The 25241-nt window shown below is 39.5% G+C and overlaps 1 protein-coding gene across 2 annotated transcripts in view; it reads left to right on the top strand.

Annotated features, from left to right (window-relative positions):
• CACNA1I (calcium voltage-gated channel subunit alpha1 I) overlaps positions 1–25241 on the top strand; it is a 510641-nt gene that overhangs the window by 472877 nt on the left and 12523 nt on the right. Inside the window, exons 33-34 of one of the 2 annotated variants that reach the window (XM_072127724.1) lie at positions 2459–2605; positions 14321–14437. In XM_072127724.1, coding sequence (XP_071983825.1) covers positions 2459–2605; positions 14321–14437 — 264 coding nt within the window. The remainder of the gene's footprint in view (positions 1–2458; positions 2606–14320; positions 14438–25241) is intronic. The other variant, XM_072127725.1, reaches the window with a different exon arrangement.

The following is a 25241-nucleotide window of genomic DNA, read 5'->3' as shown; positions in this document are numbered from 1 at the left end:
AGCTCAGTGTCTCTTTAAATCTCTGCTTGGGCAGACAGGAAGTCCTCCATCTCTTCTTATCAAAATGCGGTATTTCTTATTTTCATGTTGAATTTAGCAGTGATCACTGTGTGGAAAATTGCAGATCTTCTCCCCATTTTAATCAGAGCCAACTGATGGTGGGCGGAGCACGTGGTAGTGCGTGCGGTCAATAAAGACAAAAGGAAAAAAGTTTGTGGGAGGAAGCACAATGGGAGAGGGGAATAAGGTTTACTGTGTCTGTGCTTGATGACAGGTTCCCTTTAAATCTGCACTGACTCTAGTCTCTTCCATTTTACAATAAAATGTACTACATCACATCTGAATTCATATGTAAAACTACAACTACAGCTACAGCTTCCATGTACCGTGTCCTTACAATCTGCTGAATTCTTAAAGGAATTTGTACTTCCTACAAGTCTCTATGGTTGGTGGAAATGAGAGGGGTGAAATTGTTGTATACATTACAGTCTGCCATAGAATTATTGCTCTGTTTACAATATGTCCAAATGGTTTATCAGAAGGATATATTTTCTTAGAAAAATAAGTACTTCCTATAACATATCTGAAAGTTCTCATGGAGAAATGTACAACAAAGTCTTTACATTTTACAGACAATCCCTGTGCTACATACAAGATAGGTTCTTTAGGTCTTTAGTTGAAATTGTATGTAAGTTGGAACAGGTATTTTTTATCATTGCAACTGCAAACGAAAACATTTTTTGTCCATGTCACAATTGGATTTTGAAAATTTTGTGTTGTCATGGGAACAAGGATTATCAATAAAACGTCATGACAGATACCTTACAGCTGATCATTACAGCCTGGGACTAAAGTAAAGCACCAGAAATCACAGTGGTCAGAGAGGTCCGGCTGTAAGTAGGGGTCATCTGTAAGTCAGGTGTTCTTAAGTCAGGTGCCACCTGTAAAGTATTGTGTTTCTTGACACTAAATGTAAACTATTGACTTGGTTAGCAGGTTATCACCTACAATATTTCATGGATAGACAGATATAAAAATTTTTGGCAACTCACCAGTACATTTTCAGATCCAGTAAAACGCTCCCACACACATGGGCTCCCTGACATTTTATTTATGAAATTGGGGGTGGGACAGGCTCTATGTACTCATAGCCCAGAAGATGTCCTTTAATAATGGAGATAATCCAACCCAGTATAATACAATAAGTGGAGGTGCTCTGTGCCTGAACTTACTGCTTTATTCATACAGGTAGCCTACTAATCTTGGGACTTTTCATTTTCTATGTTTTAATTTTCAAATTTCAAATGTTTTTAACTTATGACCCTGCTTTTAATGTCCAGGCTTATAACATACAAGTTCTTGTTGGCTATAAGCATACAATACTTTTAACCTTATCAAGCTACAGCACAAGCTATTAATGATTCCAGTATCAGGGTGCGTACCTACAGCCATAGCATAGTAACCCATAAAGCAACACTTAAACAAGATGCATAGATATAAAATAGGTGCTAAAAGTCCTCTACAGGCAGTCCCCGGGTTACGTACAAGATAGGTTCTGTAGGTTTGTTCTTAAGTTGAATTTGTGTGTAAGTCAGAAATGTATATTTTATAATTGTAATTCCAGAAAGAATTTTTTTGGTCTTTGTGGCAATTAGATTTAAAAAATGTTGGATTGTCATAACAAACAGGATTAACACTAAAGTTTAATTGCAGACACCTTTGATAACTGTTACGGGTGTTTATTGTTGTCTAGGGCTAAAGTACAGTAAATTACCAACATCCAGAGGTCCGTTTGTAACTAGGGGTTGTCTGTAAGTCAGATGTTCTTAAGGAGGGGACCAGCTGTATATAATATTTGAGAATGGATATTCATCACTGTAAGTAAGTACCCATCCTCTTGGACCTTCATTAATGCTAATACTAACAGAGCTGTATCTTTAATTTAGCATTGGGTACCAATTTAAGACTTTTCTACACACTGGGAAGTAGGTATCACTTAGGCCGCATTCGCACAACCATTTGGGGGACGTATGTACGGCTGCAAGCTTGCGGCTGTACATGCGTCTCCCATAGAAGGCAATGGCCGCACAGAGCGATATGGTACAGCACATATGCAGCACCATACCACTTTGTACAAAGATAGGACATGTCCTATCTTTCCCTGTGTTACTGGCCGTGTCTAATGCAATGAAATGGAGAGGGGAGGGGTCACAAATCCTCTCCATCGCGGCTGACGTGCGGGCAAACATCAGTGGGTATACAGTGCTAGATAATGAGCCCTTCAATATCAGAATTAGAAGAGGTCACAGCCTTGTATCCCAACCAAGGCTTTCAATATTACTTTATGTTCTAATTAAGTTAGAAACAATGAATTTACTTTTACAGTTCCTTTATGCTATATTTCTTTTTATGAATATTATAATGGAAAATCACAGCCTACAATCTCTATCATTTTTAGGAGAACTTGTGGCTGGACAGCGTTTCCTTAATAATCAAGGATTCATTTGAAGGAGAACTGATGATCATTGATAACCTCTCGGGGTCGGTTTTCCATCACTATTCCTCCCCTGCAGTGTGTGAAAAGTGCAACCACGACAAGCAGGAGGTAACATTTGTCTTTTGTGCTAATCGTTTCTCAGTTTTGCTAAGCTGATATAATGAACACTTGAGCAATGCAAAGTATAGACTCCTTTGATTACAAGTGCAAAAAAAGAATTCTTCCATATGCATCCGGTTTTAAGTATATGCACCTAATATATACAGAATGTCTATATCATACAGATAAGGAAAAAACAACTTGCCATGTTACAATTATCGATGAATACAGCACTCTTCTTGCACTGATTTCCATCTTATACTATTGTCCAGAGCTGCATTCATTATTCTGCAGGTTTAAGAAATAAAACTTCTCAGCTTTCCATTGTGGCTTGGTTTCTCTATAGAACTTGTTATAATAATTAGCAATATACTTAAAACTACAACTATTCCCTACCATCTAAGCTTTCAGGGGATGTGTTCGATACCAAACTTGCCCCCTTTCTCCAGGGAGAACCAGGCGAATTACAAATCCAGCTCTGAAATCTAGCATAGGCTGGAACATGCGCTCAGTAGAAAGCAGTTTATTTAATATGTTATGATCATTATGTAGATACATTTTACTTTTAAATAAGTTACAGATCTGGTCATCTACTTCAAAGGGGTTGTAAACAATCCCTGTGGATTTAAAGGGGTATCCACATTTATTTAAATTCATCAGCCATACACTGTATATACATTTCTTCAATTGCATGTTATTAAAAAAATATATACCTGTGTGAAGATAGTTTCCAATGTTGTCCCTTAGAAACGAGATAGTTGTCCTTGGATATGATCATCACCGCATTCTTCCACTAGTGCCAATAAGAAGGTAAAGAACGACAGCACAAGAACGGTTGAATTCAAAAGGAGTGCTTCATTCCATCCAAATGCAACATTCGATCCTTGTGCAATCTTTTTCAAGCATGCTAGACAAAGTTCATATAGCGATCAAAATGTTGCATCTAGATTGAATAAAGAGCTCCTTTTGAGTTCAACTGTTCCTGTACTGTGCTGCGTTTTTTTGCCTTCTTATTGGATCTACATTGAACCCTGGACTAGGGCTAATGGACTGTGGGTAGCCTCCACCTCTTATATGGTATGTTGTCTGCATTTTCTATATTATTCTTCCAGTAGTGGCCACACATGAGCTATAGAGACTTGTCTGATCATTTGGATTTAGTGTTCACAACCACAGGACAGCTGTGGGATATGCAGTTACTCCCAGACATGTCAAATACAAAATCTATTTGTGACAATGTGCAATCAGCAGCAGAGGTTGTCGTATCTGATGCTGAAAAGACTATGACCAGTTATATCTGGATGGGAGAATTAGATCAATAGGGAGAATAGAACCCCACCCCCTTGGGGAGACACTGGGGGTAGTGACAGGCACAGGTGACACGTGTTACTTAGTGATCCATCTCATTCCCCAGAGAGAATGCAAATCATGTTCATTTATAATGAAGTCCTGGGACTGCCCCTCACAGGCCAAGAATACATGACAGATGACATAAGAGTACACATGATGTAATATAAGTCTTTTAAGTAAAGCTGATGATAAGGCTGGAATGAACAACTAATAATAAAGATAGCAAGTAAGAGGGAAGTATCTAGCCTGAGAGTACAAGTACATCAGTCATCCAAAGAGTTGTACAATATCTATTTTTAGGCAAATGGTCAATGACCTAGCACAAACACATGGACATAACTGTGTTCAAAATCACTCATTACAATTATTAATTAATTTGCATTCATATATGCAAGGACAACATTCTCATTTCTAAGAGACAACATGGCTACATTTATGGGAAATAATCTTCACACAGGTAAATATTTTTAAATAACATTCAATTGAAGAAATGTATCTATTTGGCAGATGAATTAAATAAATGTGAGTATCCAGTTATTGATACCCCTTTATGTTCATCATCATCAGAAGTTGCAAAGGGTGTTACATCCGGGTAACTGTAACTACCGATATGCGGTATTGCCAGCTAGACCCTCTTAATGTCTAAACCTGTGATCGTTGTCAAGTTGGAATACCTTAAACACCCCAGAAAAACAGATTCTGATGACCCATCCTCTAGCAACACCTTCATCAACTTCAAATTGCATTGTACTCTTGGATATTGGACATACAGAATGGGGCACATTTACTTACCCACTCCTGTGGAGTTCACAAAAGTACACTGTCTGACAATCATGCACTGTGTCGCGATTCACTAAGATCGTGAGCCTGATATCCAGCATGTGTCGCTTGCCCACTCAAGTCTGCCAGAGTTCACCATCTTATTCACGGTGCATGTAAGTTCATTGTGTTGCAACACAATTTGAATCTTAAATCTCGCTCTCAGTCAGAAGCAGACGGATCATCCAACGGCACGCCCCCCTGATTTCTGTCGCATGAAAGCCAGTGCAGCTGACTCGCAATCCCAGCGTGTGCGACGCAATCCCCAGTTAAATACCTGCCCCAGCGGCAAAAATACTAAAAAACTAAAGTGTGGCTGCGGACCCTTAGTAAATAAGCCCCAACATATCATGAATAAAGAGATTTTTGGTATAACCCTAAGGAAAAAAAATCACTATCATGTCATTATTTTAAATTGGGTTATCATTGGATTGATTTTTCTGTCCAATTGTTTATGCTCGAACCCAAGCTCATTTTGGTGGACCAGTTTGAATCTTCCAGAAATAAATTAATAGACTGGGTCAACAAGAAGAATCCCTTAATTGTCAGTGGCTCAATGCTTACAGAGTGCCTTCCAAAAGCAGGACCTCCTATACAACATCCTACCCCTAAAATGGCAAGAAGAAAGTAGCTATCTTTATAAAACATTTCAATTATGTGCAGTGTAATACAACCCTACAAATAAGGAGGGAACATTAAATACTGTATTAAAATACAATTTAAACTTTATAAATTCATTATAAAGAGTTATTTTGTATGATAGAAATGTAATAGCGATGGATATAGGAGAACAATAATAATGATATAACCAATAATAACAGCTAAAATATAAATACACTGTAAACTACTAGGAATTAACTACTAGAAAATATAACACAATAAAACCAGGCCCACACCGTTCTATTTACAGAATCTTTTTTTTCCAAGCCAAAGCTAGAAAACGGATTTATAAAAGAAATATTTTTCAACACCTTAATATAAAACAAGTTGCTAAACTGGTAGATTTTAACAAAAGGCTACATGGCAATTATACGGATCAAAGATCTCATGATTTTGTTGTATTCATCATAAAAAAGTGAAGACGGACACATTACAACTCGCAGCAGGGAACGGCAAGATAATCACAATTAAACTGTGATAAATGCAGAGGTCCCTTGTGATAGGGGTTACAATGCTCTCCTCCATATTTTTCTAAATAGTCTTCACTATTACTCTCTTCTTAATACTCCACTCACCACTTTTTGCTCAAAACATTTTGCTTAGTAGGCTTCACCAAACCTTGTGCCCAATGTTCTTCTCTAAAGTTTTGCCTCGCAGTCTTCACCAGTCTTTTTTGCCCAATACTCTCTACCAAAAGTTTCACTTGGCAATATCTACAGAACTATTTTTGCCTTATGACCTCCTAAATCTTTTGGCCTGCAATCTGTAACAGTAAATCTTTTGTGCTGGCCTGCTAAAAACGTTGCTAACAATCCCCATCGAACCTTTTTCTTAGTGGTCACCAACCTACAGAAACCCCAAAGGATTCTAGTCCAGACTGGGGACATCTTCTCTTTGCTTCCACTATATGGAGAATTGTCCCTTCTGAAAACTACATCTGCAGACTCCTCTTCCTCAAATAGAAGAAAACTACTTACCCTAAACTACAGAAAGAGAAGAGATTTTTAATTCCCTGCTAGATATGGGCTAAGTGTTAGTGAAATGAATATTTTATATAGATTTTAGAAGCCAATTATGAATAATATAACAAATTCCGCTGTACTTTATATCAGTAGGGTAACATCAGTCTTTACATAGCAAAGTCGGTGCCAGCAAAGTAGAATTATGGATGTTTTTGTGCATCAAAAAGATTTGACTACTAGGAAGTAAATGCTCATGAAAAGTTGCTATATCTGATTATAGAAATTGCATGCAAAAATACTGAGATTTTTCTTCTGAGAAACACAGAGCAAGGTCATACCCGTAGTTACCTGAATTGACATTTTTATGGCAAGTGACTTAATGATGCTATTTTCTTTATTACTCTGCCCAGAATTCCACATTTTCTGTCGAAATCATGTCTATTATCAGCTCATGGATCATTTACATATATTTCACTAGAGCCCAGCACAGTCTTCTCATCTCCATTTATAGGCTACATTTACCACCCTCATATAAGCTGAAAACACGGCAATAGTAAAATCTTGTTTAAGAGAAGCATTTTTGAGAATATTTATGTAAATGAAGCTTTGAAACTTAGGTTTCCTTTATTATACTAAAACTGCTTCATGGAGTCGTAAAATGTCTGTTTTTTTACTTATAACATGGAGACTCCCAGCCAGGGGCGTAACTACAATGGTAGAAGCCGTAGCAGACGCTATGGGGCCCACGGTGTCAGGTGGCCCCATCTTCCTACCTGGCATATTGTATAGTATAATATTTATATAACATATATGTGATTTGTATATGTGTGTGTATCTGGGATGTATATATGCTGTTTGTGTATGTGGTGCATGGTGTGTATATACTGTATGTGTATAAATAGACTGTATGTTTGTATGTGTTTATATGTGAGGTGTATAATCTCTTTATATGTCTGTATCTGTGATGTAAATATGCTGTATGTGTATATGGTGTGTATATACTGTATGTGTGTATATAGGCTGTACATCTGTATGTGTGTATATGTGAGGTGTATATGCACTGTATGTGTGTAAGAGTGTATATATATATATATATATATATATATATATATATATATATATATATATAAATATGTGTGCATATGTGAGTGTAATAAGTACATTTTAAGGGAGAAGGGACCCTATTCAGAAGTCTGCTATGGGACCCTGCCTCTACTAGCTATGCCCCTGCTCACAACCAAAATAAAATTAGTTGTGTTTGGATTTTGTTACTCAGAACAGAAGGGCATGAGGTCCATTTAGCCCATTACAGCACCTTTGGGCTACTTCCTCTACCCCTTTTTTTCGAATGCTGTCCATGTTTAGAGAGGTGGTCCCTGCTTGGGATCTCACTACCCAATAGTAAATAGGATGGAACAATTCAAAACAAAGCTTAGGGCCCATCGGAGACACACAATCCACCAGTGGGACCAAGGGCAAAGCTTGAAATATCATCCTTTTAAGTTATTACCTTGGATTCCTATATATGAGAAATATAAATTTGAACCAGCCCTCAGTTGTCCAGATCTAGCCTCCCTGTTCCTGCAGGCCTGTCCTAAGCATAGATTGGATATAAATAATGGATATTCCTGCTATGCAGAGCTTACAATCTCCATTGCTGCACAATACAATGTAAAGGCTTTCTGATCCCCACACATCTAGATAAATCATTTTACACACTGCAGGAGATTGAAGTGTGCAGCGTTTTTAGGGTCTGGTTTCTGTAAACAAGTGTCATTTAGGCTGCTCAATTTTTTTGACAAGTAAATGGAGACAGATATTCACCCGGGGATCATTGATCTATGTCAAAAGACTGCATGCAGTATATAATGGAGTCTCTGCAAACTAGCTGACAGAAGTGAAACAAATTCCACTTTTCCTAAATTTATGATTTATTTGTAAACTGTAAACGGGGGTCATTAATTGCAGATTTAACCCTTTTTTACCCATAACTATGTGTGGTTAAAGGGTTTCCCAATAATTCCCTCCTCTATTTTTAGGGTACATTTTGTTCATTTATTCAATTTATCTCCTGGGCTTTTCCCATATTGCACTTCTTTTACTGTAAATACTGTGAATCTGTAAGTTTAAAGACTTTAAATGGGTTGGCCACTTAACCTCATGTTTTTTGTAATGTGTGGGAGGCAGGATATTAGGTAATTTACCACTATAAATCTACGAGAAGTTCTGCACTGCTTTCTTGATATCTAAAGTGAAGCCTACTGTCTTTTACCTCATCAGCCAGAGATTCCTGTCCGTAAAATGAAAGCAGATGGAGGCTCATGTGATCGCTAACTGGCGATTGTTCATGTACAGAGAGAGATCACATGACCCTCCATCTGTGGCCATTTTATGGTAAGAAATATCTGGCTGATGAGGTAAAAGACCAGAGGCTTCACACTACATATCAATAAAGCAGAGCAGAAGTATAAAGAGATGTACACTCACCAGCCACTTTATTAGGTACACCTGTCCAACTGCTCGTTAACACTTAATTTCTAATCAGCCAATCACATGGCTGCAACTCAGTGCATTTAGGCATGTAGACATGGTCAAGACAATCTCCTGCAGTTCAAACCGAGCATCAGTATGGGGAAGAAAGGTGATTTGAGTGCCTTTGAACGTGGCATGGTTGTTGGTGCCAGAAGGGCTGGTCTGAGTATTTCAGAAACTGCTGATCTACTGGGATTTTCACGCACAACCATCTCTAGGGTTTACAGAGAATGGTCCGAAAAAGAAAAAACATCCAGTGAGCGGCAGTTCTGTGGGCGGAAATGCCTTGTTGATGCCAGAGGTCAGAGGAGAATGGGCAGACTGGTTCGAGCTGATAGAAAGGCAACAGTGACTCAAATCGCCACCCGTTACAACCAAGGTAGGCAGAAGAGCATCTCTGAACGCACAGTACATCGAACTTTGAGGCAGATGGGCTACAGCAGCAGAAGACCACACTGGGTGCCACTCCTTTCAGCTAAGAACAGAAAACTGAGGCTACAATTTGCACAAGCACATCGAAATTGGACAGTAGAAGATTGGAAAAACGTTGCCTGGTCTGATGAGTCTCGATTTCTGCTGCGACATTTGGATGGTAGGGTCAGAATTTGGCGTCAACAACATGAAAGCATGGATCCATCCTGCCTTGTATCAACGGTTCAGGCTGGTGGTGGTGGTGTCATGGTGTGGGGAATATTTTCTTGGCACTCTTTGGGCCCCTTGGTACCAATTGAACATCGTTGCAATGCCACAGCCTACCTGAGTATTGTTGCTGACCATGTCCATCCCTTTATAACCACAATGTACCCAACATCTGATGGCTACTTTCAGCAGGATAATGCGCCATGTCATAAAGCTGGAATCATCTCAGACTGGTTTCTTGAACATGACAATGAGTTCACTGTACTCAAATGGCCTCCACAGTCACCAGCTCTCAATCCAATAGAGCATCTTTGGGATGTGGTGCAACGGGAGATTCGCATCGTGGATGTGCAGCCGACAAATCTGCGGCAACTGTGTGATGCCATCATGTCAATATGGACCAAAATCTCTGAGGAATGCTTCCAGCACCTTGTTGAATCTATGCCATGAAGAATTGAGGCAGTTCTGAAGGCAAAAGGGGGTCCAACCCGTTACTAGCATGGTGTACCTAATAAAGTGGCCGGTGAGTGTATATTGATAAATTACCTAATATCCTGCATCCCCCCCAACACTTATACACACATTACAAAAAACATGAGGTAAAGTGGCCAAGCAATCTAAAGAGGTTTGCTGGGATAATGATATTGATGGCTTATCCAAAGGATAGACCATTAATATTGCATATAATCTGACATACGAGACCACCACAGATCAGCAGATACTGGCAGCCACCCTAATTCTAATGGACTCCACTGTCTATTCTGGGAGATTCTATTCCAGAAGGTTACTTTATCAGCTGACCATCAATAACCTAATTTGGACAATCCCTTTAAGGCTATAATTAAAGTACAATTGTATTGTAAAGGTAGTAATTTTTACGTCTAGATTTTTCCAATCTACACATAATGCTAATTAAATCAATACCGGTCTATGTGGAACAGCATGCATTAACCAAAAGGTAAAATGTCAATCAAAAAATCTCAGGTGTGCGGAGTCCAGTACGGAACGTAGAGGGCAGTGGATACTAGATGGTCATATGGTTACTTCACAGTGCACCTCACACCACAACTGACCACACTTTTACCATATTACTACCATATTATTAATATTAATAGGAAATTATTATATTATACCTCATGAAAAAATGTTACACTTTAACCCCTTTGTGCACCAGGATGTACTATTACGACCTGTGTGTGGTATATTGAAAGAGTTCACTCGCTGAGCTCTCTCCATACACAGCAGGTGTCAACTGTATAATACAGCTGACACCCTTATGTTAATGCCACAGTTAACCTGTTAAGTGCTATGGTGGAAACTGACCACCGCACCTCACTGCTGACGAGCATGGCTATATTGGGTGGTCGTTCGCTGACCCTGACGGGACATCCTCGGAGGGTGGCAATCAGTTGCCATAGAGACTCGTAGGATTGCCATGTATAGTGATCTCCAATAGCCAGCAGATGGCAGTAAAATTGCTATATACAGGCGGTCCCCTACTTAAGGACACCTGACTTACAGACAACCCATAGTTAGACACAATCCTCTGACCTCTGGTGAAGCTTACTGAATGCTTTACTATAGTCCCAGAATGCAATAATCATCTGTAAGGTGTCTGTAAGGAAGCTTTATGGATAATCCTTGGTCCCATTACAGCAAAAAATGTTTAAACTGCAATTGTCACTGGGGCCAAAATTTTTTTTGTCTGAATCTACAATTATAAAATATACAGTTTCGACTTACATACAAATTCAACTTAAGAACAAACCTCCGGACCCTATCTTGTACGTAACCCGGGGACTGCCTGTACTGCAATACAGTAGTATTGTAATATATAGTATAAGTAATTAGACTATGCAGGGTTTAAGTACCCTGTGATGGCGAACCTTTTAGAGACAGAGTGCGCAGACTGCAACCAAAGACCCACTTATTTATTGCAAAGTGCCAACACAGAAATTTAATTTGTGATTTATACTCCTTGCTCCATCACACCTTTTATTCATATCAGCACCCTGAGGACACCAATAAAGTAGAAAATAGGAGAAATTTGGATGATCATTGTAAATTCCCTCCAGGGTCCCCTAAGCAGGAAGAATTGTCAGGGCCGGAGCAGGAGCTACAATGATAATCCAGATTTGTCCACACCTTCCCACTCCTCCAGTAGTCCCAGGTAGCACTGTCACTTTAAAATAGCTCTGTGCACAGCAAGTCCTGGCCTGCAGGAAGATACCTGGAGTCCTCTCTGATGATGGCCTTGGTGCCCACAAAAGAGGACTCTGTGTGCCATCGGTTCGCCATCAATGCCCTAGTGGGTCTGAAATAATAGTAAAAAAATGTGAAAAAATATTTTTAAAAAACCCTATAGTTTAAATCACCCTCCTCTCCACCCACACAAAAATTATAAACATGTAAGGCATCATTACGTCCCAAAATGCCCAAAAAGATTATTCCTGGCTGTAAACACAACGGAAAATATGTCTGTACACCAAATTGTGAAAAACTTATTTGGATCAGAATTTGGCAAAATGGCAAATATTTTTTTGTACAAAAGATTTACATTTTTTAAAATCCTCTAAAACCTAATAAAATCTATATAAATTTGGCATTTCTGTGATCGTAAATACCCAAAAAAAGGGGAAGACTCATTTGGTATGAGAATGACAGCTGTAAAAACAGAGCCCATAAGAGAATGCAGCAAATGTGTTTTTTTGTCAATTTCACTGAAATTCAATTTTTTCCAGCTTTTTAGTACACTACATGGATTATTAAATGGTGCCAATAAAACTGTACAATTTGTCCCGCAGATAACAATAATTTCTCCTGCAGATTGCATTTGGAATGAGGGGAGTAAAAAACAGAAAAGCAAAACCTGTAAGGGTTAAATAATACATACAGTGTGCCCTTAATTTAATATATAATCCCTTGATTAATAATATATACAGCACCCTCTATTTATTGTATAATATATAGGGCCCCCAACCACATACCTATTTATTAATTTATTCACTGCATATCCCTTATACCTAAAATACACAATAAATCACCTCCTTGTAAATCAATATAGTAATATAGTATGATTTTCAGCATAGTGATATGTAGCACCCCCTTATTGTTATTTATTTGCAACACTAAATATCATAGCCAGCCCCCTACTATATATCTCCAACCCTCCAGTATATACTATATCCAGTTCCCAGTATATTCTTCCAAGCCCTCCAGCATATAGCTCCAGACCCCCATATATATAACTCTAGCCCCTCAGTATATAGCTCCAGCCTCCAGTATATAGCTCCAGCACCCCCAATATACAGCTCTAAACCCCCAATATATAACTTTAGACCCCAAGTATATAGCTCCAGACCCCCATATATATAACTCTAGCCCCTCAGTATATAGCTCCAGCCTCCAGTATATAGCTCCAGACCCCCAGTATAAATTTCCATCCAGCTAATTTATTCAGTAGGTCTTCAGTGCAGCAATAATAACAAAAATAAAACTATACTTGCCTTACCCCGTTCTCCTAGCATGCTGTGCAGCCTCCAGGTGCAGTGATGTCACTGCGTTGCCTGCACCAGGTTGCCGATGTCATGTTTGCTCTACGGTCTGTGGCAGAGCAGGGAGTGTATTACCCCCATAGACACCAGTGCAGTAAAGCACTGCACCAGCTACCGCCAAATTCTCTGAACCGGACAGTTCATAATTGCCGGGGAGAACAGGCCAAATCAGTAAAGGTCCCAGATTATAATATAGGTGATTCAGGCAGCAATGGGCTCATCGGGAGCATCTGGCTCCCGATGGCTGCCCCAAAAAAACCCATGTTACAATCCACCATTGCTTAAAGAACCGAACTGTGACTTATCCTATGTGTTGGAATGTGTTAAAGCTACAAAACCTCTTTAATGTTTTGAAAGCTTGAATATTTCCACAAGACCATTCAAATATATACATATTCTTCTTTACAGAAGAACAACTGAACATCTGAAGTGTATTGCTAGACATAGACTGAATGCTTAGAGCTTACACACATTATTTTTAGGAATTAAGAAGGTGTTCTTACCTGACCTAAAATTACTTTCACTACTGATCTCAGTGGAGCCTTGAAAGTGAAGTTCTGTCTCTACCAATATAGGAGTTTTCATTCTTCTGAAAGTTTTTGTTGCAGTGCAGACACTGGAGTTCTTGGCTAGTCCGTAGAAAGTACATATATTGTTACCTGCATAAATTTAGAAGCCAATCCAATCAAGTTAAATGGCAGTGTCCCAAAAGGCATAGAGCAAAGGTGATAGATTCTGATTAGTCACATTTAGCCTTGTCGTTTTGGAATGTAATACCACTGTTTGATAAATGAGGTCCATTGGAAAACACTGCAGCAATGTGGGAAGTGTTGCCATAATTGCCAATTAACGTTGCAGCAATGTGTATTGATTAGTCTGGCCTTGCGTTCCTAAACATTGTAAGCCACTGCGCTCTTCCAGAGATGCGGAGTCCTGCGGGTACTAGAATGGGTTTATCTGCAAACAACACTGCTGGCTTCCATGCATTGCTTATGAGTTATATTGACTTCATGCACCGGAGGATTAGCATATTGGATTAACATAAAATACCTGCTCTCCCATAGACAAAACAGTCAGGGGTGATTTAACTAAAGCTTCTGGAAGCTTAATTCTCTCATCAGAGATTGTATGCTAAGCAGGACGCAACAAGTAAAATGTTTGAACGAGGCAACTCACAAATCCATATCACTAATAATGGTTTTGCTTAGGTCCAGCTGGCAGAAATGGAGGCCTTTTCTTTAACCTCTGACAAGTCCTCTTCAGTATTGACTGATGATCTCAGTTCAGAAGAACAAGGTGTCACAAGTCAGTTAAAGGAGATGAAGGTAAAAGCATATTTTGTGTGTAAATTCAATTCTAAGTAGATGAGATTTTAATAAATTCCCTTATCTACATAGAATATCTTGGCTAGACCCATCTGTGCCATCTAGATAACCATTCATTTCACTGTGTTCATTTTGTGGCTTCATGACAATAACATATTGGATGTTCATTGCTGTACAGGTGCATAATTTTCCATATTTTGTTATTACATTTCTATATGATGAGATTTATTTCATATTTTGTTTGACAAACTATAATGCATTATGTTTTGTTCTGTTGTTCCATATTTCTAAGCATTCATATTTCCTGACGCAAACCATGGAGAAGCACAAAACACTTTTTTTAAATTGAGTTACAGTAGATGGGATGGAAAACCGTTCCTATCATATACATGTAATGAATATTGGAATACTAGAAAACATTGCTTTAAAAAACTTTGAAAGGTATAGAGGAATGTATGAGGCGTCAGATGACTACTTGAAAAATGCCATGTGTTTAGGCAGGTCCTTATCAGTGAGTATGAGATGACTTTGTTTATCCGGTTCATACAGCAAAGCTGATAAGTGATCTGCAGAAGACATGTAAGGTCTACTGTAAAACAGAAAATATGTATTTTTTATGGGCAGACATTGGTCATGTGCCATATTTTAGTAGCTATGATTATCTCTAAATGGATAGCCAATACTGGACTGTATGTAAGAACAGCTGAGTATGGATACAAAGCACGTTCATGGGTTTTTAAAGGAAATCTACTATTTGTTTTTATGTATTGTGAACCAAACATACCTTGAGAATGCTGTAGCTACACTGATGCAAAAGCATATCTTGTTTAATCCCAAGTGGTTTTGCTCAAAAAACAATCATAAAATTCAGGACCTTGGGAAAGCTGGGTGCAGGCTGGCTGCCGTACATAAAACAGCTGCCTGAACCATCCACACAGGACTAATCAACCTGAGCTGGATGACCCATACACAGCAGCTGGGGGATGGTGCAGGGACAACACAGCGTTCTAGGCTTATGCTGGGTGGGATAACATTGAAGCATTGCATAAATAGGGTGAGGAGAGCACTGGGGCAGCCACGGGAGAGACAGAGACTCATTAACATAATTTTATAATAGTTTTTTCAGCAAAACCACTCAGTTCAGGTATTAACCAAGATATGTTTCTGCATCAGTGTAGCTACAGCATTCTCAAGGTATGTTTGGTTCATAATGCATAAAAACAAATGGTAGATTTCCCGTAATTGCTTTTTGAGAACTAAAAACAACTGTGGACCTCTTCATATTACATCTTATTTTTTTTCTATACGCTGCACTAGATTTCTGCCTATCCGTTGTTAATGCTGCATTATTACCCTTGTCAGGGCAAAGTCTTTCTCAATAATCTTCTCCTGTAGAGAAAACCAAAACATGTAGTGGTTAGCAGATAGTAAGATATATGTACATATAGTAAACTTTCCCTACGTTATCTTTAACATTGATGTCATATTTTATTTAAAAATGTAAAAAACGCACAAAACATTTATTTACTCATGTATGCTGGTATCTATATATCTATCAATCTATTTGTCATGTACACTCCTCAAAAAAATTAAGGGAACAATCCAATAATACACCCTAGACCTGATTGAATAAAATATTCTCAATGAATACTTTATTCTGTACAAATGTGCTGACAACAAAATCATCATTTGGAAAACAAACTACAGGCTGATCCAACTTTGATTTAATGTGGAAAATGTCAAAATGAGGCTCAGTATTGTGTGTGGCCTCCACGTGTCTGTATGACCTCCCTACAATGCCTCAGCATGCTCCTGATGAGGTTGCAGATGGTCTCCTGAGTTATCTCCTCCCAGACCTGGACTAAAGCATTCACCAACTCCTGGGCAGTTTTTGGTGCAACATGACGTGAGTGGATGGAGTGAGGCATGATGTCCAAGATGTACTCAATCGGATTCAGGTCTGGGGAACGAGTGGGCCTGTCCATAGTTTCAATGACGTCATCTTGCAACAACTGCTGACACACTTCAGCCACATGAGGACTAGCATTGTCTTGCATTAGGAGAAACCCTGGGTCAAATGCATCAGCGTATGGTCTCACAAGGGGTCTGAGGTTCTCATCTCAGTACTGAATGGCATGCAGATTACCTTTGGCAAAGAAATTTCTCTTCACACCATTACTGACCCACTGCCAAACCGGTCATGCTGAAGGATGTTGCAGGCAGCAGAACACTCTCCACAAAGTCTCCAGACTATGTCACTCTGTCACGTGTGCTCAGTGTGAACCTGCTTTCATCTGTGAAGAGCACAGGGCGCCAGTGGCAAATTTGCCAATCATGGTGTTCTCTGGCAAATGCCAAGCGTCCTGAACAGTGTTGTGTTGTGAGCACAACCCAATCTGTGGATGTCAGGCCCTCATACCATCCACATGGAGTTGGTTTGTAAACCACAACAATCATCTTGCAGACACAAGATGATTTGTGGCTGCTGGAGGTCATTTTGGAGTGCTCTGGTAGTGCTCTTCCTGTTCCTGCTTGCACAAAGGCAGAGGTCCTGCTGCTGGGATGTTGCCCGCCTACATTCCCCTCAATGTCTCCTGGTTTACAGGCCTGCCTGCTGGTAGCACCTTTAGCCTCTGGACACTACACTGAGGGACACAGCAAACCTTCTTGCCACAGCTCACATTGATTTGCCATCCTGGATGAGCTGCACTACCTGAGCCGCTTGTGTGGGTTGTAGAGTCCGTCTCATGCTACCACGAGTGTGAAAGCACCACCAACATTCAAGATTTACCAAAACATCAGCCAGAAAGCATTAGTACTGACCTGTAGAACCACTCCTTTATTGAGTGGGTCTTGCTTATTGCCAATAATTTCCACCTGTTGTCTATCCCATTTGCACAACAACATGTGAAATTCATTGACAAACTCCATTGTTTCCTAAGTGGACTGTTTGATTTCACAGAAGTTTGATTTACTTGGAGTTATATTGTGATGTTTAAGTGTTCCCCATTACCAGCATATGAAAAATGAAGGCTCTTTACATAATATAAAAAATAATAATAAAACATGATGAGCCAAGTCTCTTATTGTCACACAATTCTTTGAGAATGTTGAGGATTTCAGGTAAAAAGGGAACGTTACTTACTGTATTCATCATTAGATCATGTTTAAGTGAGTAAAAGATTTACTTCTTCTGAGCAGCTAAAGGGGATTATTGGCTTTAAGGCCCACCAAAAGGGGGATTATTATTGTGTACATAGAACAAATCAACAACGTACATAGAACAACCTGCCATTTAAATTAACTCACCAAAATAAATATTTCATTAAAAACTATGATTAAAAAACATTGCCCTTAGCCCTAAATGGTTCCTTTCTATTGTTGCAATGTTAAAAAATCAGTTTGTATACTTCAGTTGAGTTCAAGCCTCCCTCTTCCTGATTGACAGGTGTCACTGCTATACCATGCTGCCGGTATGGAACTAGTACTTAGGGACCATGTGTCAATATTCAACTATAGACATGTACAGTTCCCTTTACTTTCCCCTTCTGTGAGGCTGAAGAGAATTCCTGTGGATGGGGAGAGAGGCAGGTGTGAGAGAGAGACAGTGGTTGCATGTGACTTTTCTCTGCTATATCATTAGCCACTCCCTCAGGAAGTTGGGAGTTGAAAGTGACTGGCAATATGACTGGCAATATTTAGAGGAATCAACCTCACTCCTCGGCATCAGTGAGGTGGGGTAGATTGACCTTATACAGCAGCTCTTCCACCTCCATGACTAGAACAGAGATAAATGAATAAAAGTCTTTTTTAGAAGAGTGCTATAAAGGCATTATAGCAGTGGATAAAGGCATAAGTTGAACGTGTATAAGGACATCTAAAAGATAATGGGGCACATTCACTTACCTGTCCTGCGAGATCCCTGAAAGTGCATTGTCCGACCGGAATGCACATCTGCCGCGATTCACTAAGATTGTGCGCCCGATTTCCTGCATGTGTCGCTTCCCCACTCAGGTCCGCTGGTGTTCACTTTCTTCTTCCTGGTGCATGTAAATGCTTGATCTTGCAACACAATTTAAACGTTAAATCCCGCACTCAGTCATAATCATCGGATCGTCCAACGGCCCGCCCTCTGATTTCTGTCGCATGAAAGCCTTGCGATGCGCCAAAATCTGATTGCATGCAGCACAAATGCCTGTCCCAATGGAGCGATCCCCGAAAACGTTGGAAAACCTGATGGAAATGCGGCCGCGGGACCCTTACTAAATAAGTCCCAATGTGTGTGGTTTGTAAGCAAGTTTTTTTGTGACAGGTTTTGAGATTTTCTAGTGAACAAGGAGAGGAATTCTTACTGCACTGGGGTAGAAACAGGCAATTTTTAATGGGAAATTAATGGTTGACTTTTATTTTTTTGGAAGAAAAAGTAGGCATTTTCCCTGCACAAGATGCACTTTCCTTGCTAAAGGAGCATTATTGTGGTTTCAGAGGTATTGGGGGTAAAAATGCTTGATCATTGAAGCTATTACTAAAACAACTGTGTTTACCTATATGATAAGCAAACTGTATATTAAGTGGTTTCTATGCTATACTGTGACTATATGGTAGTACCATTCAAATTTTGTGGTTTTCCTCACCAACAATTGGTGTTTGTCAGTCATTGCAATCTCGTTGTAATATGACGTTATGGTATGGCAGTAAAATTTAGACATTGTATTGTGGTATTATTGATTATATTGATATAACTTAGTATTTTTAAGCCAGTTTGTTTTACATGTCTTTTTGGGTCTTATTGGGGTACACCAATAACTGCAGTCAAGGGCTCCACATCTGTCATTCCAGTTAATGTAAGGTTAACACAGTTCATAATTATGGCAAAGGTCAGCTGTTCCTGAAGGTCATGAGTAATTCACATTTCCAGAAAAACAACCCTGCACGTTATTAGAAAGAAAATTGGCAATATGGATTTCTTCCCTTTTGCAGAGAAATATTGCATTACGGTAAACGTCCTGCAGAGCCTGTGTTGGAACAATATTTAATGTCTGTTCTTTAAAATGTTAAATCATTTATCTTAGGGGTTTTTATTAATAAAGCATTACCGGCTCAATACATGTTTAAAGCGTATTACGACAAGCGTTGGTGGTAAATGTGTACATACATTTGATTCAATCTGTAATTACATCATAATTAGAGGCCCATTTTAGCGCTTAAATCTACTTGTACTGATCAGGCTGGTTAATCTTGCCCCACTTAAAATAATATCCTTAATCAGTAAACTCTGTGGAAATGGGTTATAATTTTAACATGGAAAAGCATTATCTCATAATTAAATTTGCATCAGTCGTATTCTTGAACACCCAGTGATCTGGGAATTAGTATTCAGCCCACTAAATCGTTCTTTGCTTTAATTGTTCAATACAACTCAGAAATAAGCCCCCATTCAGAGATCAAAAACTTTTCTTTTTTTTCACCTTTCAGTCTCTACAGAAAATAGTAACCGAGACTTTTTATATAGCATATATACTCGAGTATAAGCCGACCCGAGTATAAGCCGAGATCCCTAATTTTAGCACCAAAAACTGGGAAAACCTATTGACTCGAGTATAAGCCGAGGGTGGGAAATGCATTGGTCACAGACCCCCCCCCCCAGTATATAGCCGGCCAGCCCCCTATAGTATACAGCCTGCCCCCAGTAGTATACAGCCACCCCAGCCTGCCCCCAGTAGTATACAGCCTGCCCCCAGTAGTATACAGACTGCCCCAAGTAGTATACAGCACTGCCCCGCCTGTCCCCAGTAGTATACAGCACTGCCCAGCCTACCCCAGTAGTATACAGCACAGCCCAGCCTGCCCCAGTAGTATACAGAACAGCCCAGCCAGCCCCTAGTAGTAGACAGCACAGCCCAGCCTGCCCTAGTAGTATACAGCACAGCCCAGCATTAAAAAAAAAAAAACTTATATACTCAACCTCCGGTGGCCCTGATGTGCAGCGCTGCTCCCCCGATGTCCGCGCGGGTCCTCTTCTGGCTTCCGCACCTGTCTTCTGTAACATCGTGCTGGGCGCCACCATTGCTCTCTCCCGGGCGCCGCTGCTGACGTCATACTAGGCGCCGCCCAGGAGAAAAACATGGCGGCCAGCTCGATGTTAGAGAAAAAAAGACGACAGGCACGGAAGCCAGAAGAGGACCCGTGCGGACATCGGGGGAGCAGCGCCGTGCATCGGGGCCACCGGAGGGTGAGTATATAAGTTTATTATTTTTTAAGTATTTTGGGGCGTGCTTGTATTGACTCGTGTATAAGCCGAGGGGACGTTTTTCTGCACATTTTTTGTGCTGAAAAACTCGGCTTATACATGTGTATATACGGTAATATAATAAAACATTCCATGAGTCACCTGTATAGTAAATGAGCTGAGCAAACTTAAAGTGAACTTGTCACCAGGAATGTAATTTTTAGCTGATGACTGGTTCCAATAACCTATGCTATGCTGTTCTTAAAAATGCCTTTGTTAGCCATTACTGCAGCAGCCTGTGGTGTGTCCCGGGGTGGGGAGCAGCTGCTGCTACCTATGTATTAGTCTCCTCATGCATTCTTACTTTGCCACTCAGGTGGCAGGAATTAAAAACTGGGGGTCATTCATCTTTGCAAATGTTTTACTATACTCCTTGCAATGTTCACTGCAACAGATTTTTTCAGTGTTAAATCTCATATATCTTAAGATCCAAATGTGGACTTATAAAAAAGTAACAATTTTGGCGCAAAACTGTCTAAAAAGTCACACTTAAACTTCACACCTGAAAAGGCCTGGGAAAAAGGGGTTGAAGAATGGTTAGAAGAATTTGCGACTTAGATGCTTGGTCCAAAACCAGAAAGAAAAAAAAAGACACTCACAAATGTCCAGATTAAAGATAAATGACACCCAGTTAGTATTTTTTTTTCCCCATTTTTTCTTCAAGGGAACCTGTCACCACATTTTTACATATACAACCAGTGACAGGTTCCTATAGAGTCCTATTAACTAACTAATACTCTTCTTTTAGATAAAAATTGTTTTCTTTACATCCACATAAATCACCTTTTATCTTATATTACCTCGTATTAGAGGGGGCGTGTCCTGCTTGGTTTGTCCCCCCCCTTTCCTCTACTCCTACTCATGCCTTATGACTATTCAGCAGTTCATGTCTTGTGACCAGAGTGACATGATCTGACCACATGAAGTCACAACAGCCTCCATGGACTTCTACTCCTTTCCATCCTCCATGTAGACTACTGTGCTTTCATGTCATCACTTACATGGTGTATAGTTTGCTACTGTTAGAAGGCTAAAGGACCTGCGATGATGGCCACATGACATGAATGTTACACAAGGCACTGTGTAAAAAATTGACACAATAGAGCTTGATATGTCTGTAGTTGAATATTGCCAGACGGTCTCTAAATACAAGGAGGCAGAACAGTGATTTGACAAGACAGAGCTGTCAGTCAAAATAATGGGGCATGGTTTACTGTCAGCCTGGGAGAGCAGAAGAGTCAAAGCCAGGAGACATGGGTCAGAAAAGCTAATTTGCATATCAGAAAAACATCTATAATTAAGGTACAGGGCCTCACTGGCAGCAAATTTTAGGTGATATGGGGAAGACATGTAACCCTTTATCAGCAGGCATTGTTAGTAAAATGCTGGTGACATATCTTCTTTAAAGGAAATCTACCCTTTCCTTTTATTCATTGTAAACCAAACCTACCTTAATAATGCTATAGCTACACTGATACAGAAAGATAACTCGTTTAATACCTGAACTGAATGGTTTTGCTGAAAAAACAACTATAAAATTATGATAATGAGGCTCTGACGCTCCTCTGGCTGCCCCGACTCTCTTCTTTTCCCGAATTATGCACTGCTTCAGTCTGCCCAACATAAGCCAAGAACACGTCATCACTGTGTTGTCCCTGAAAGGCAGAAGTAATAAACTGATGCTGTGTATCTATGTCAGGTTGATTAGTCCTGTCTGGACACTTCAGGCATGTGGAAGTAATGTGTTTATGTATGCCAGCCAGTCTGCACCCAGCTTTCCCAAGTTTTATAATAGTTTTTTTATTGCAAAACCACTCTGTATCTGCATTTCTGCATCAGTGTAGCTACAGTATTCTCAAGGTGTGTTTGGTTCAAAATGCATAAAAAATGGTAGATTCTCTTTATAGGAACTCTAAACTAGAACAGTTCTGCTGTCCGATGTGACTCTTCTCTGCTCATTTTTACATTATTTTGGAGGAGATTTTTTTTAGCTTAATAGGGAAGATTTCAAATAAATGAGGGAATTCAAGAAAGGACATGTTATACCCGATGGGGCTGATGCTAGCACCGATCGCGGGTATTATCACAGCAAAGCCTAGGATCGTCGCTCCCTGTGACGTCATCGGGGAGTGGCGATCCGTCGCCATGGTAGCATCGGGTCTTCCGAAGACCCAAGGTTATTTCGTCTTAACCCCTTCATTACAATGTGCTGATAGCACATTGTAATGAATGAGGAGGAAAATCCCCATATACTGCCATACTGTAGTATGGCAGTATATGATAGGATTGATCAGACAACCTAGGGTTAAAGTACCCTAGGGAGTCTGAAAAATAGTAAAAATAAAAAAAAAAAGTTTAAAAAAATGATAATAAAAAAACCTAAAAATTCTAATCACCCCCTTTCCCTAGAACTGACATAAATATAAATTAACAGTAGAAATAATAAACACATTAACTATGGACCCGTCCGAAAATGCCAGATCTATAAAAATATATTTCACACAATTTTCATTGTGTTTAACTACGTAATGGAAAATAGCGCCCAAAGTCGAAAATGCACTTTTTTTGCCATTTTGAAAAATATAAAAAAAATCTCTAAAAAGTGATCAAAAGGTCATACAGTCCTAAAAATGATATAATTGAAAGTTATTAGCGCCAGAAGATGGCAAAATCAAAAAAAAAAATATTTGTACAGGAGGTTTTAATTTTTGTAAATGTATGAAAACATAAAACCCTATACAAGTTTGGTATCCCCATAATCACACCAACCCAACGAATAAAGTAGACATGTCATTTGGGGCGCTCAGTGAAAGCCGTAATATCCAAGCCCACAAGAAAATGGTGCAAATGCATTTTTTCACCATTTTCAAAGCATTTGGATTATTTTTCCTGCTTCCAAATACATGGCATGGAATATTCAATACCATCAGTGCAATTTGTTACACAGAAAACAAGCCATCATACAGCTCTTACGTGTAAAAAATAAAAAAGTTATAGATTTTTGAAGGTGGGGAGTGAAAAATGGAAATGAAAAAACAGGAAAGGACCTTCATATCATTAACAGCGATATACAGCGATTATTGAAATAAATAGACTGTCCTTGCAATGCAGGACATGTTCTCTAAAGCTTTATTGCACTCCAATCTGACTAAGAGATGATAATCATTGACCCGTTGCTGAGCCATATACTGTATATCTACAAAATCAGCCTGTGTGTCATCCATATGTCATCCATGTTTGCAGATCCATAAAAAATAATGGAAGGCTGGGAAATGGTATCACTAGTTAGTCCCACGATTGAAAGATCACGATAGCGTTACCTAGAAACTGATCTGCTAATACAGACGGCACACAAATGACAACCGTGTGGCATCCGTAATTTTTCCACAGACTTCTATAGAAAGGCTCCAGCTACAAACACTAACAGGAACAGGATCTGCTCTAAGTTTTCTAGAGCCTTCAAATGAATCCATCAAAAACATGTGCATAGGTCAATTGAAATTAATGTGTCAGTGTGCTGGCTGAAAAAGTGGATTGCACACGGACAAAAATAATGTACATGTGCATGTAGCCTAAAAGTGACTTCTCTAATACATAGAACTTTAAAAGGAATGGAAAATTCCTTAAAATGGTGACAGACACAAGTAGTTATCTGATCTTTCTGTCATAGGGAACCTGACATCTCCTAAAACCCTGTAAAACCACAAAAGAACCTTATCTGGCAGCTTTAATGTTGAAGGTGTCTTTCTAACAGACCAGCGCTGCTGCATGCCTCTTAAAGGAACTTATATTCCTTGCTCTAATGCAGTCAAGGAGGTGGGGAACTTGACTAAGCAGTCAACCTGGCCCGCCTCTTGCTGGCCACTTGGCGGAGCACCCGGCCCCCTTCCATTTCTTAGATGTGCCATGCTCAGTTTCCTTTCTCCTACATGAACACCCAGGCACAGTCACAGGTGCATAGCGGATATGCTGCTTTATGGTACCACGAGTGTGTGTCTAAGCTAGCCACCCATGCTCCCCTCTGATGCAGTGCTGGCACCTTCAGAACAAATTAAAGGGCATCTGTCACCAGGATGAAGCACTGTATGAAAATGAGCCTGAGGGGCTCCAGGCTCCTTAGGTATTTGCATACAGTCTTTCATCCTGGTGGTAGATGTCCTTTAAAGCTGCCATATAAATAACTTTTTGTGATTTTACAGGGTTTAAAAATATGACAGGTTCACTTTAAGGGAGAAAACTGATTTTCACACCCTCACCATTCAATCGTATTGTATCTTCAGAGAGAATTTAATATTAAAATCTACCTCTGGAATCAGCTTACAAAGCTATTTCTTGTGAGCATTTCTCCAATATTTCTCCATTATTTCATATTCTTTCAAATTAATTTTTAATCACTATTAAAAAACATATTTCTAGTGAAAACTGTATTATATTATTTTAGGTCACCTGGGTCCCTCATAGAGGAATATCCCAAGGGTCCCATTTTGAAATAACCTCTTCCATAGCTTTGTACAA

This window comes from Engystomops pustulosus, chromosome 10, assembly GCF_040894005.1.
Source record: "Engystomops pustulosus chromosome 10, aEngPut4.maternal, whole genome shotgun sequence".
Lineage (NCBI taxonomy): Eukaryota > Metazoa > Chordata > Amphibia > Anura > Leptodactylidae > Engystomops > Engystomops pustulosus.
Note: the sequence above shows the minus strand (reverse complement) of the source record. Positions and strands in the feature narration are given on the sequence as shown.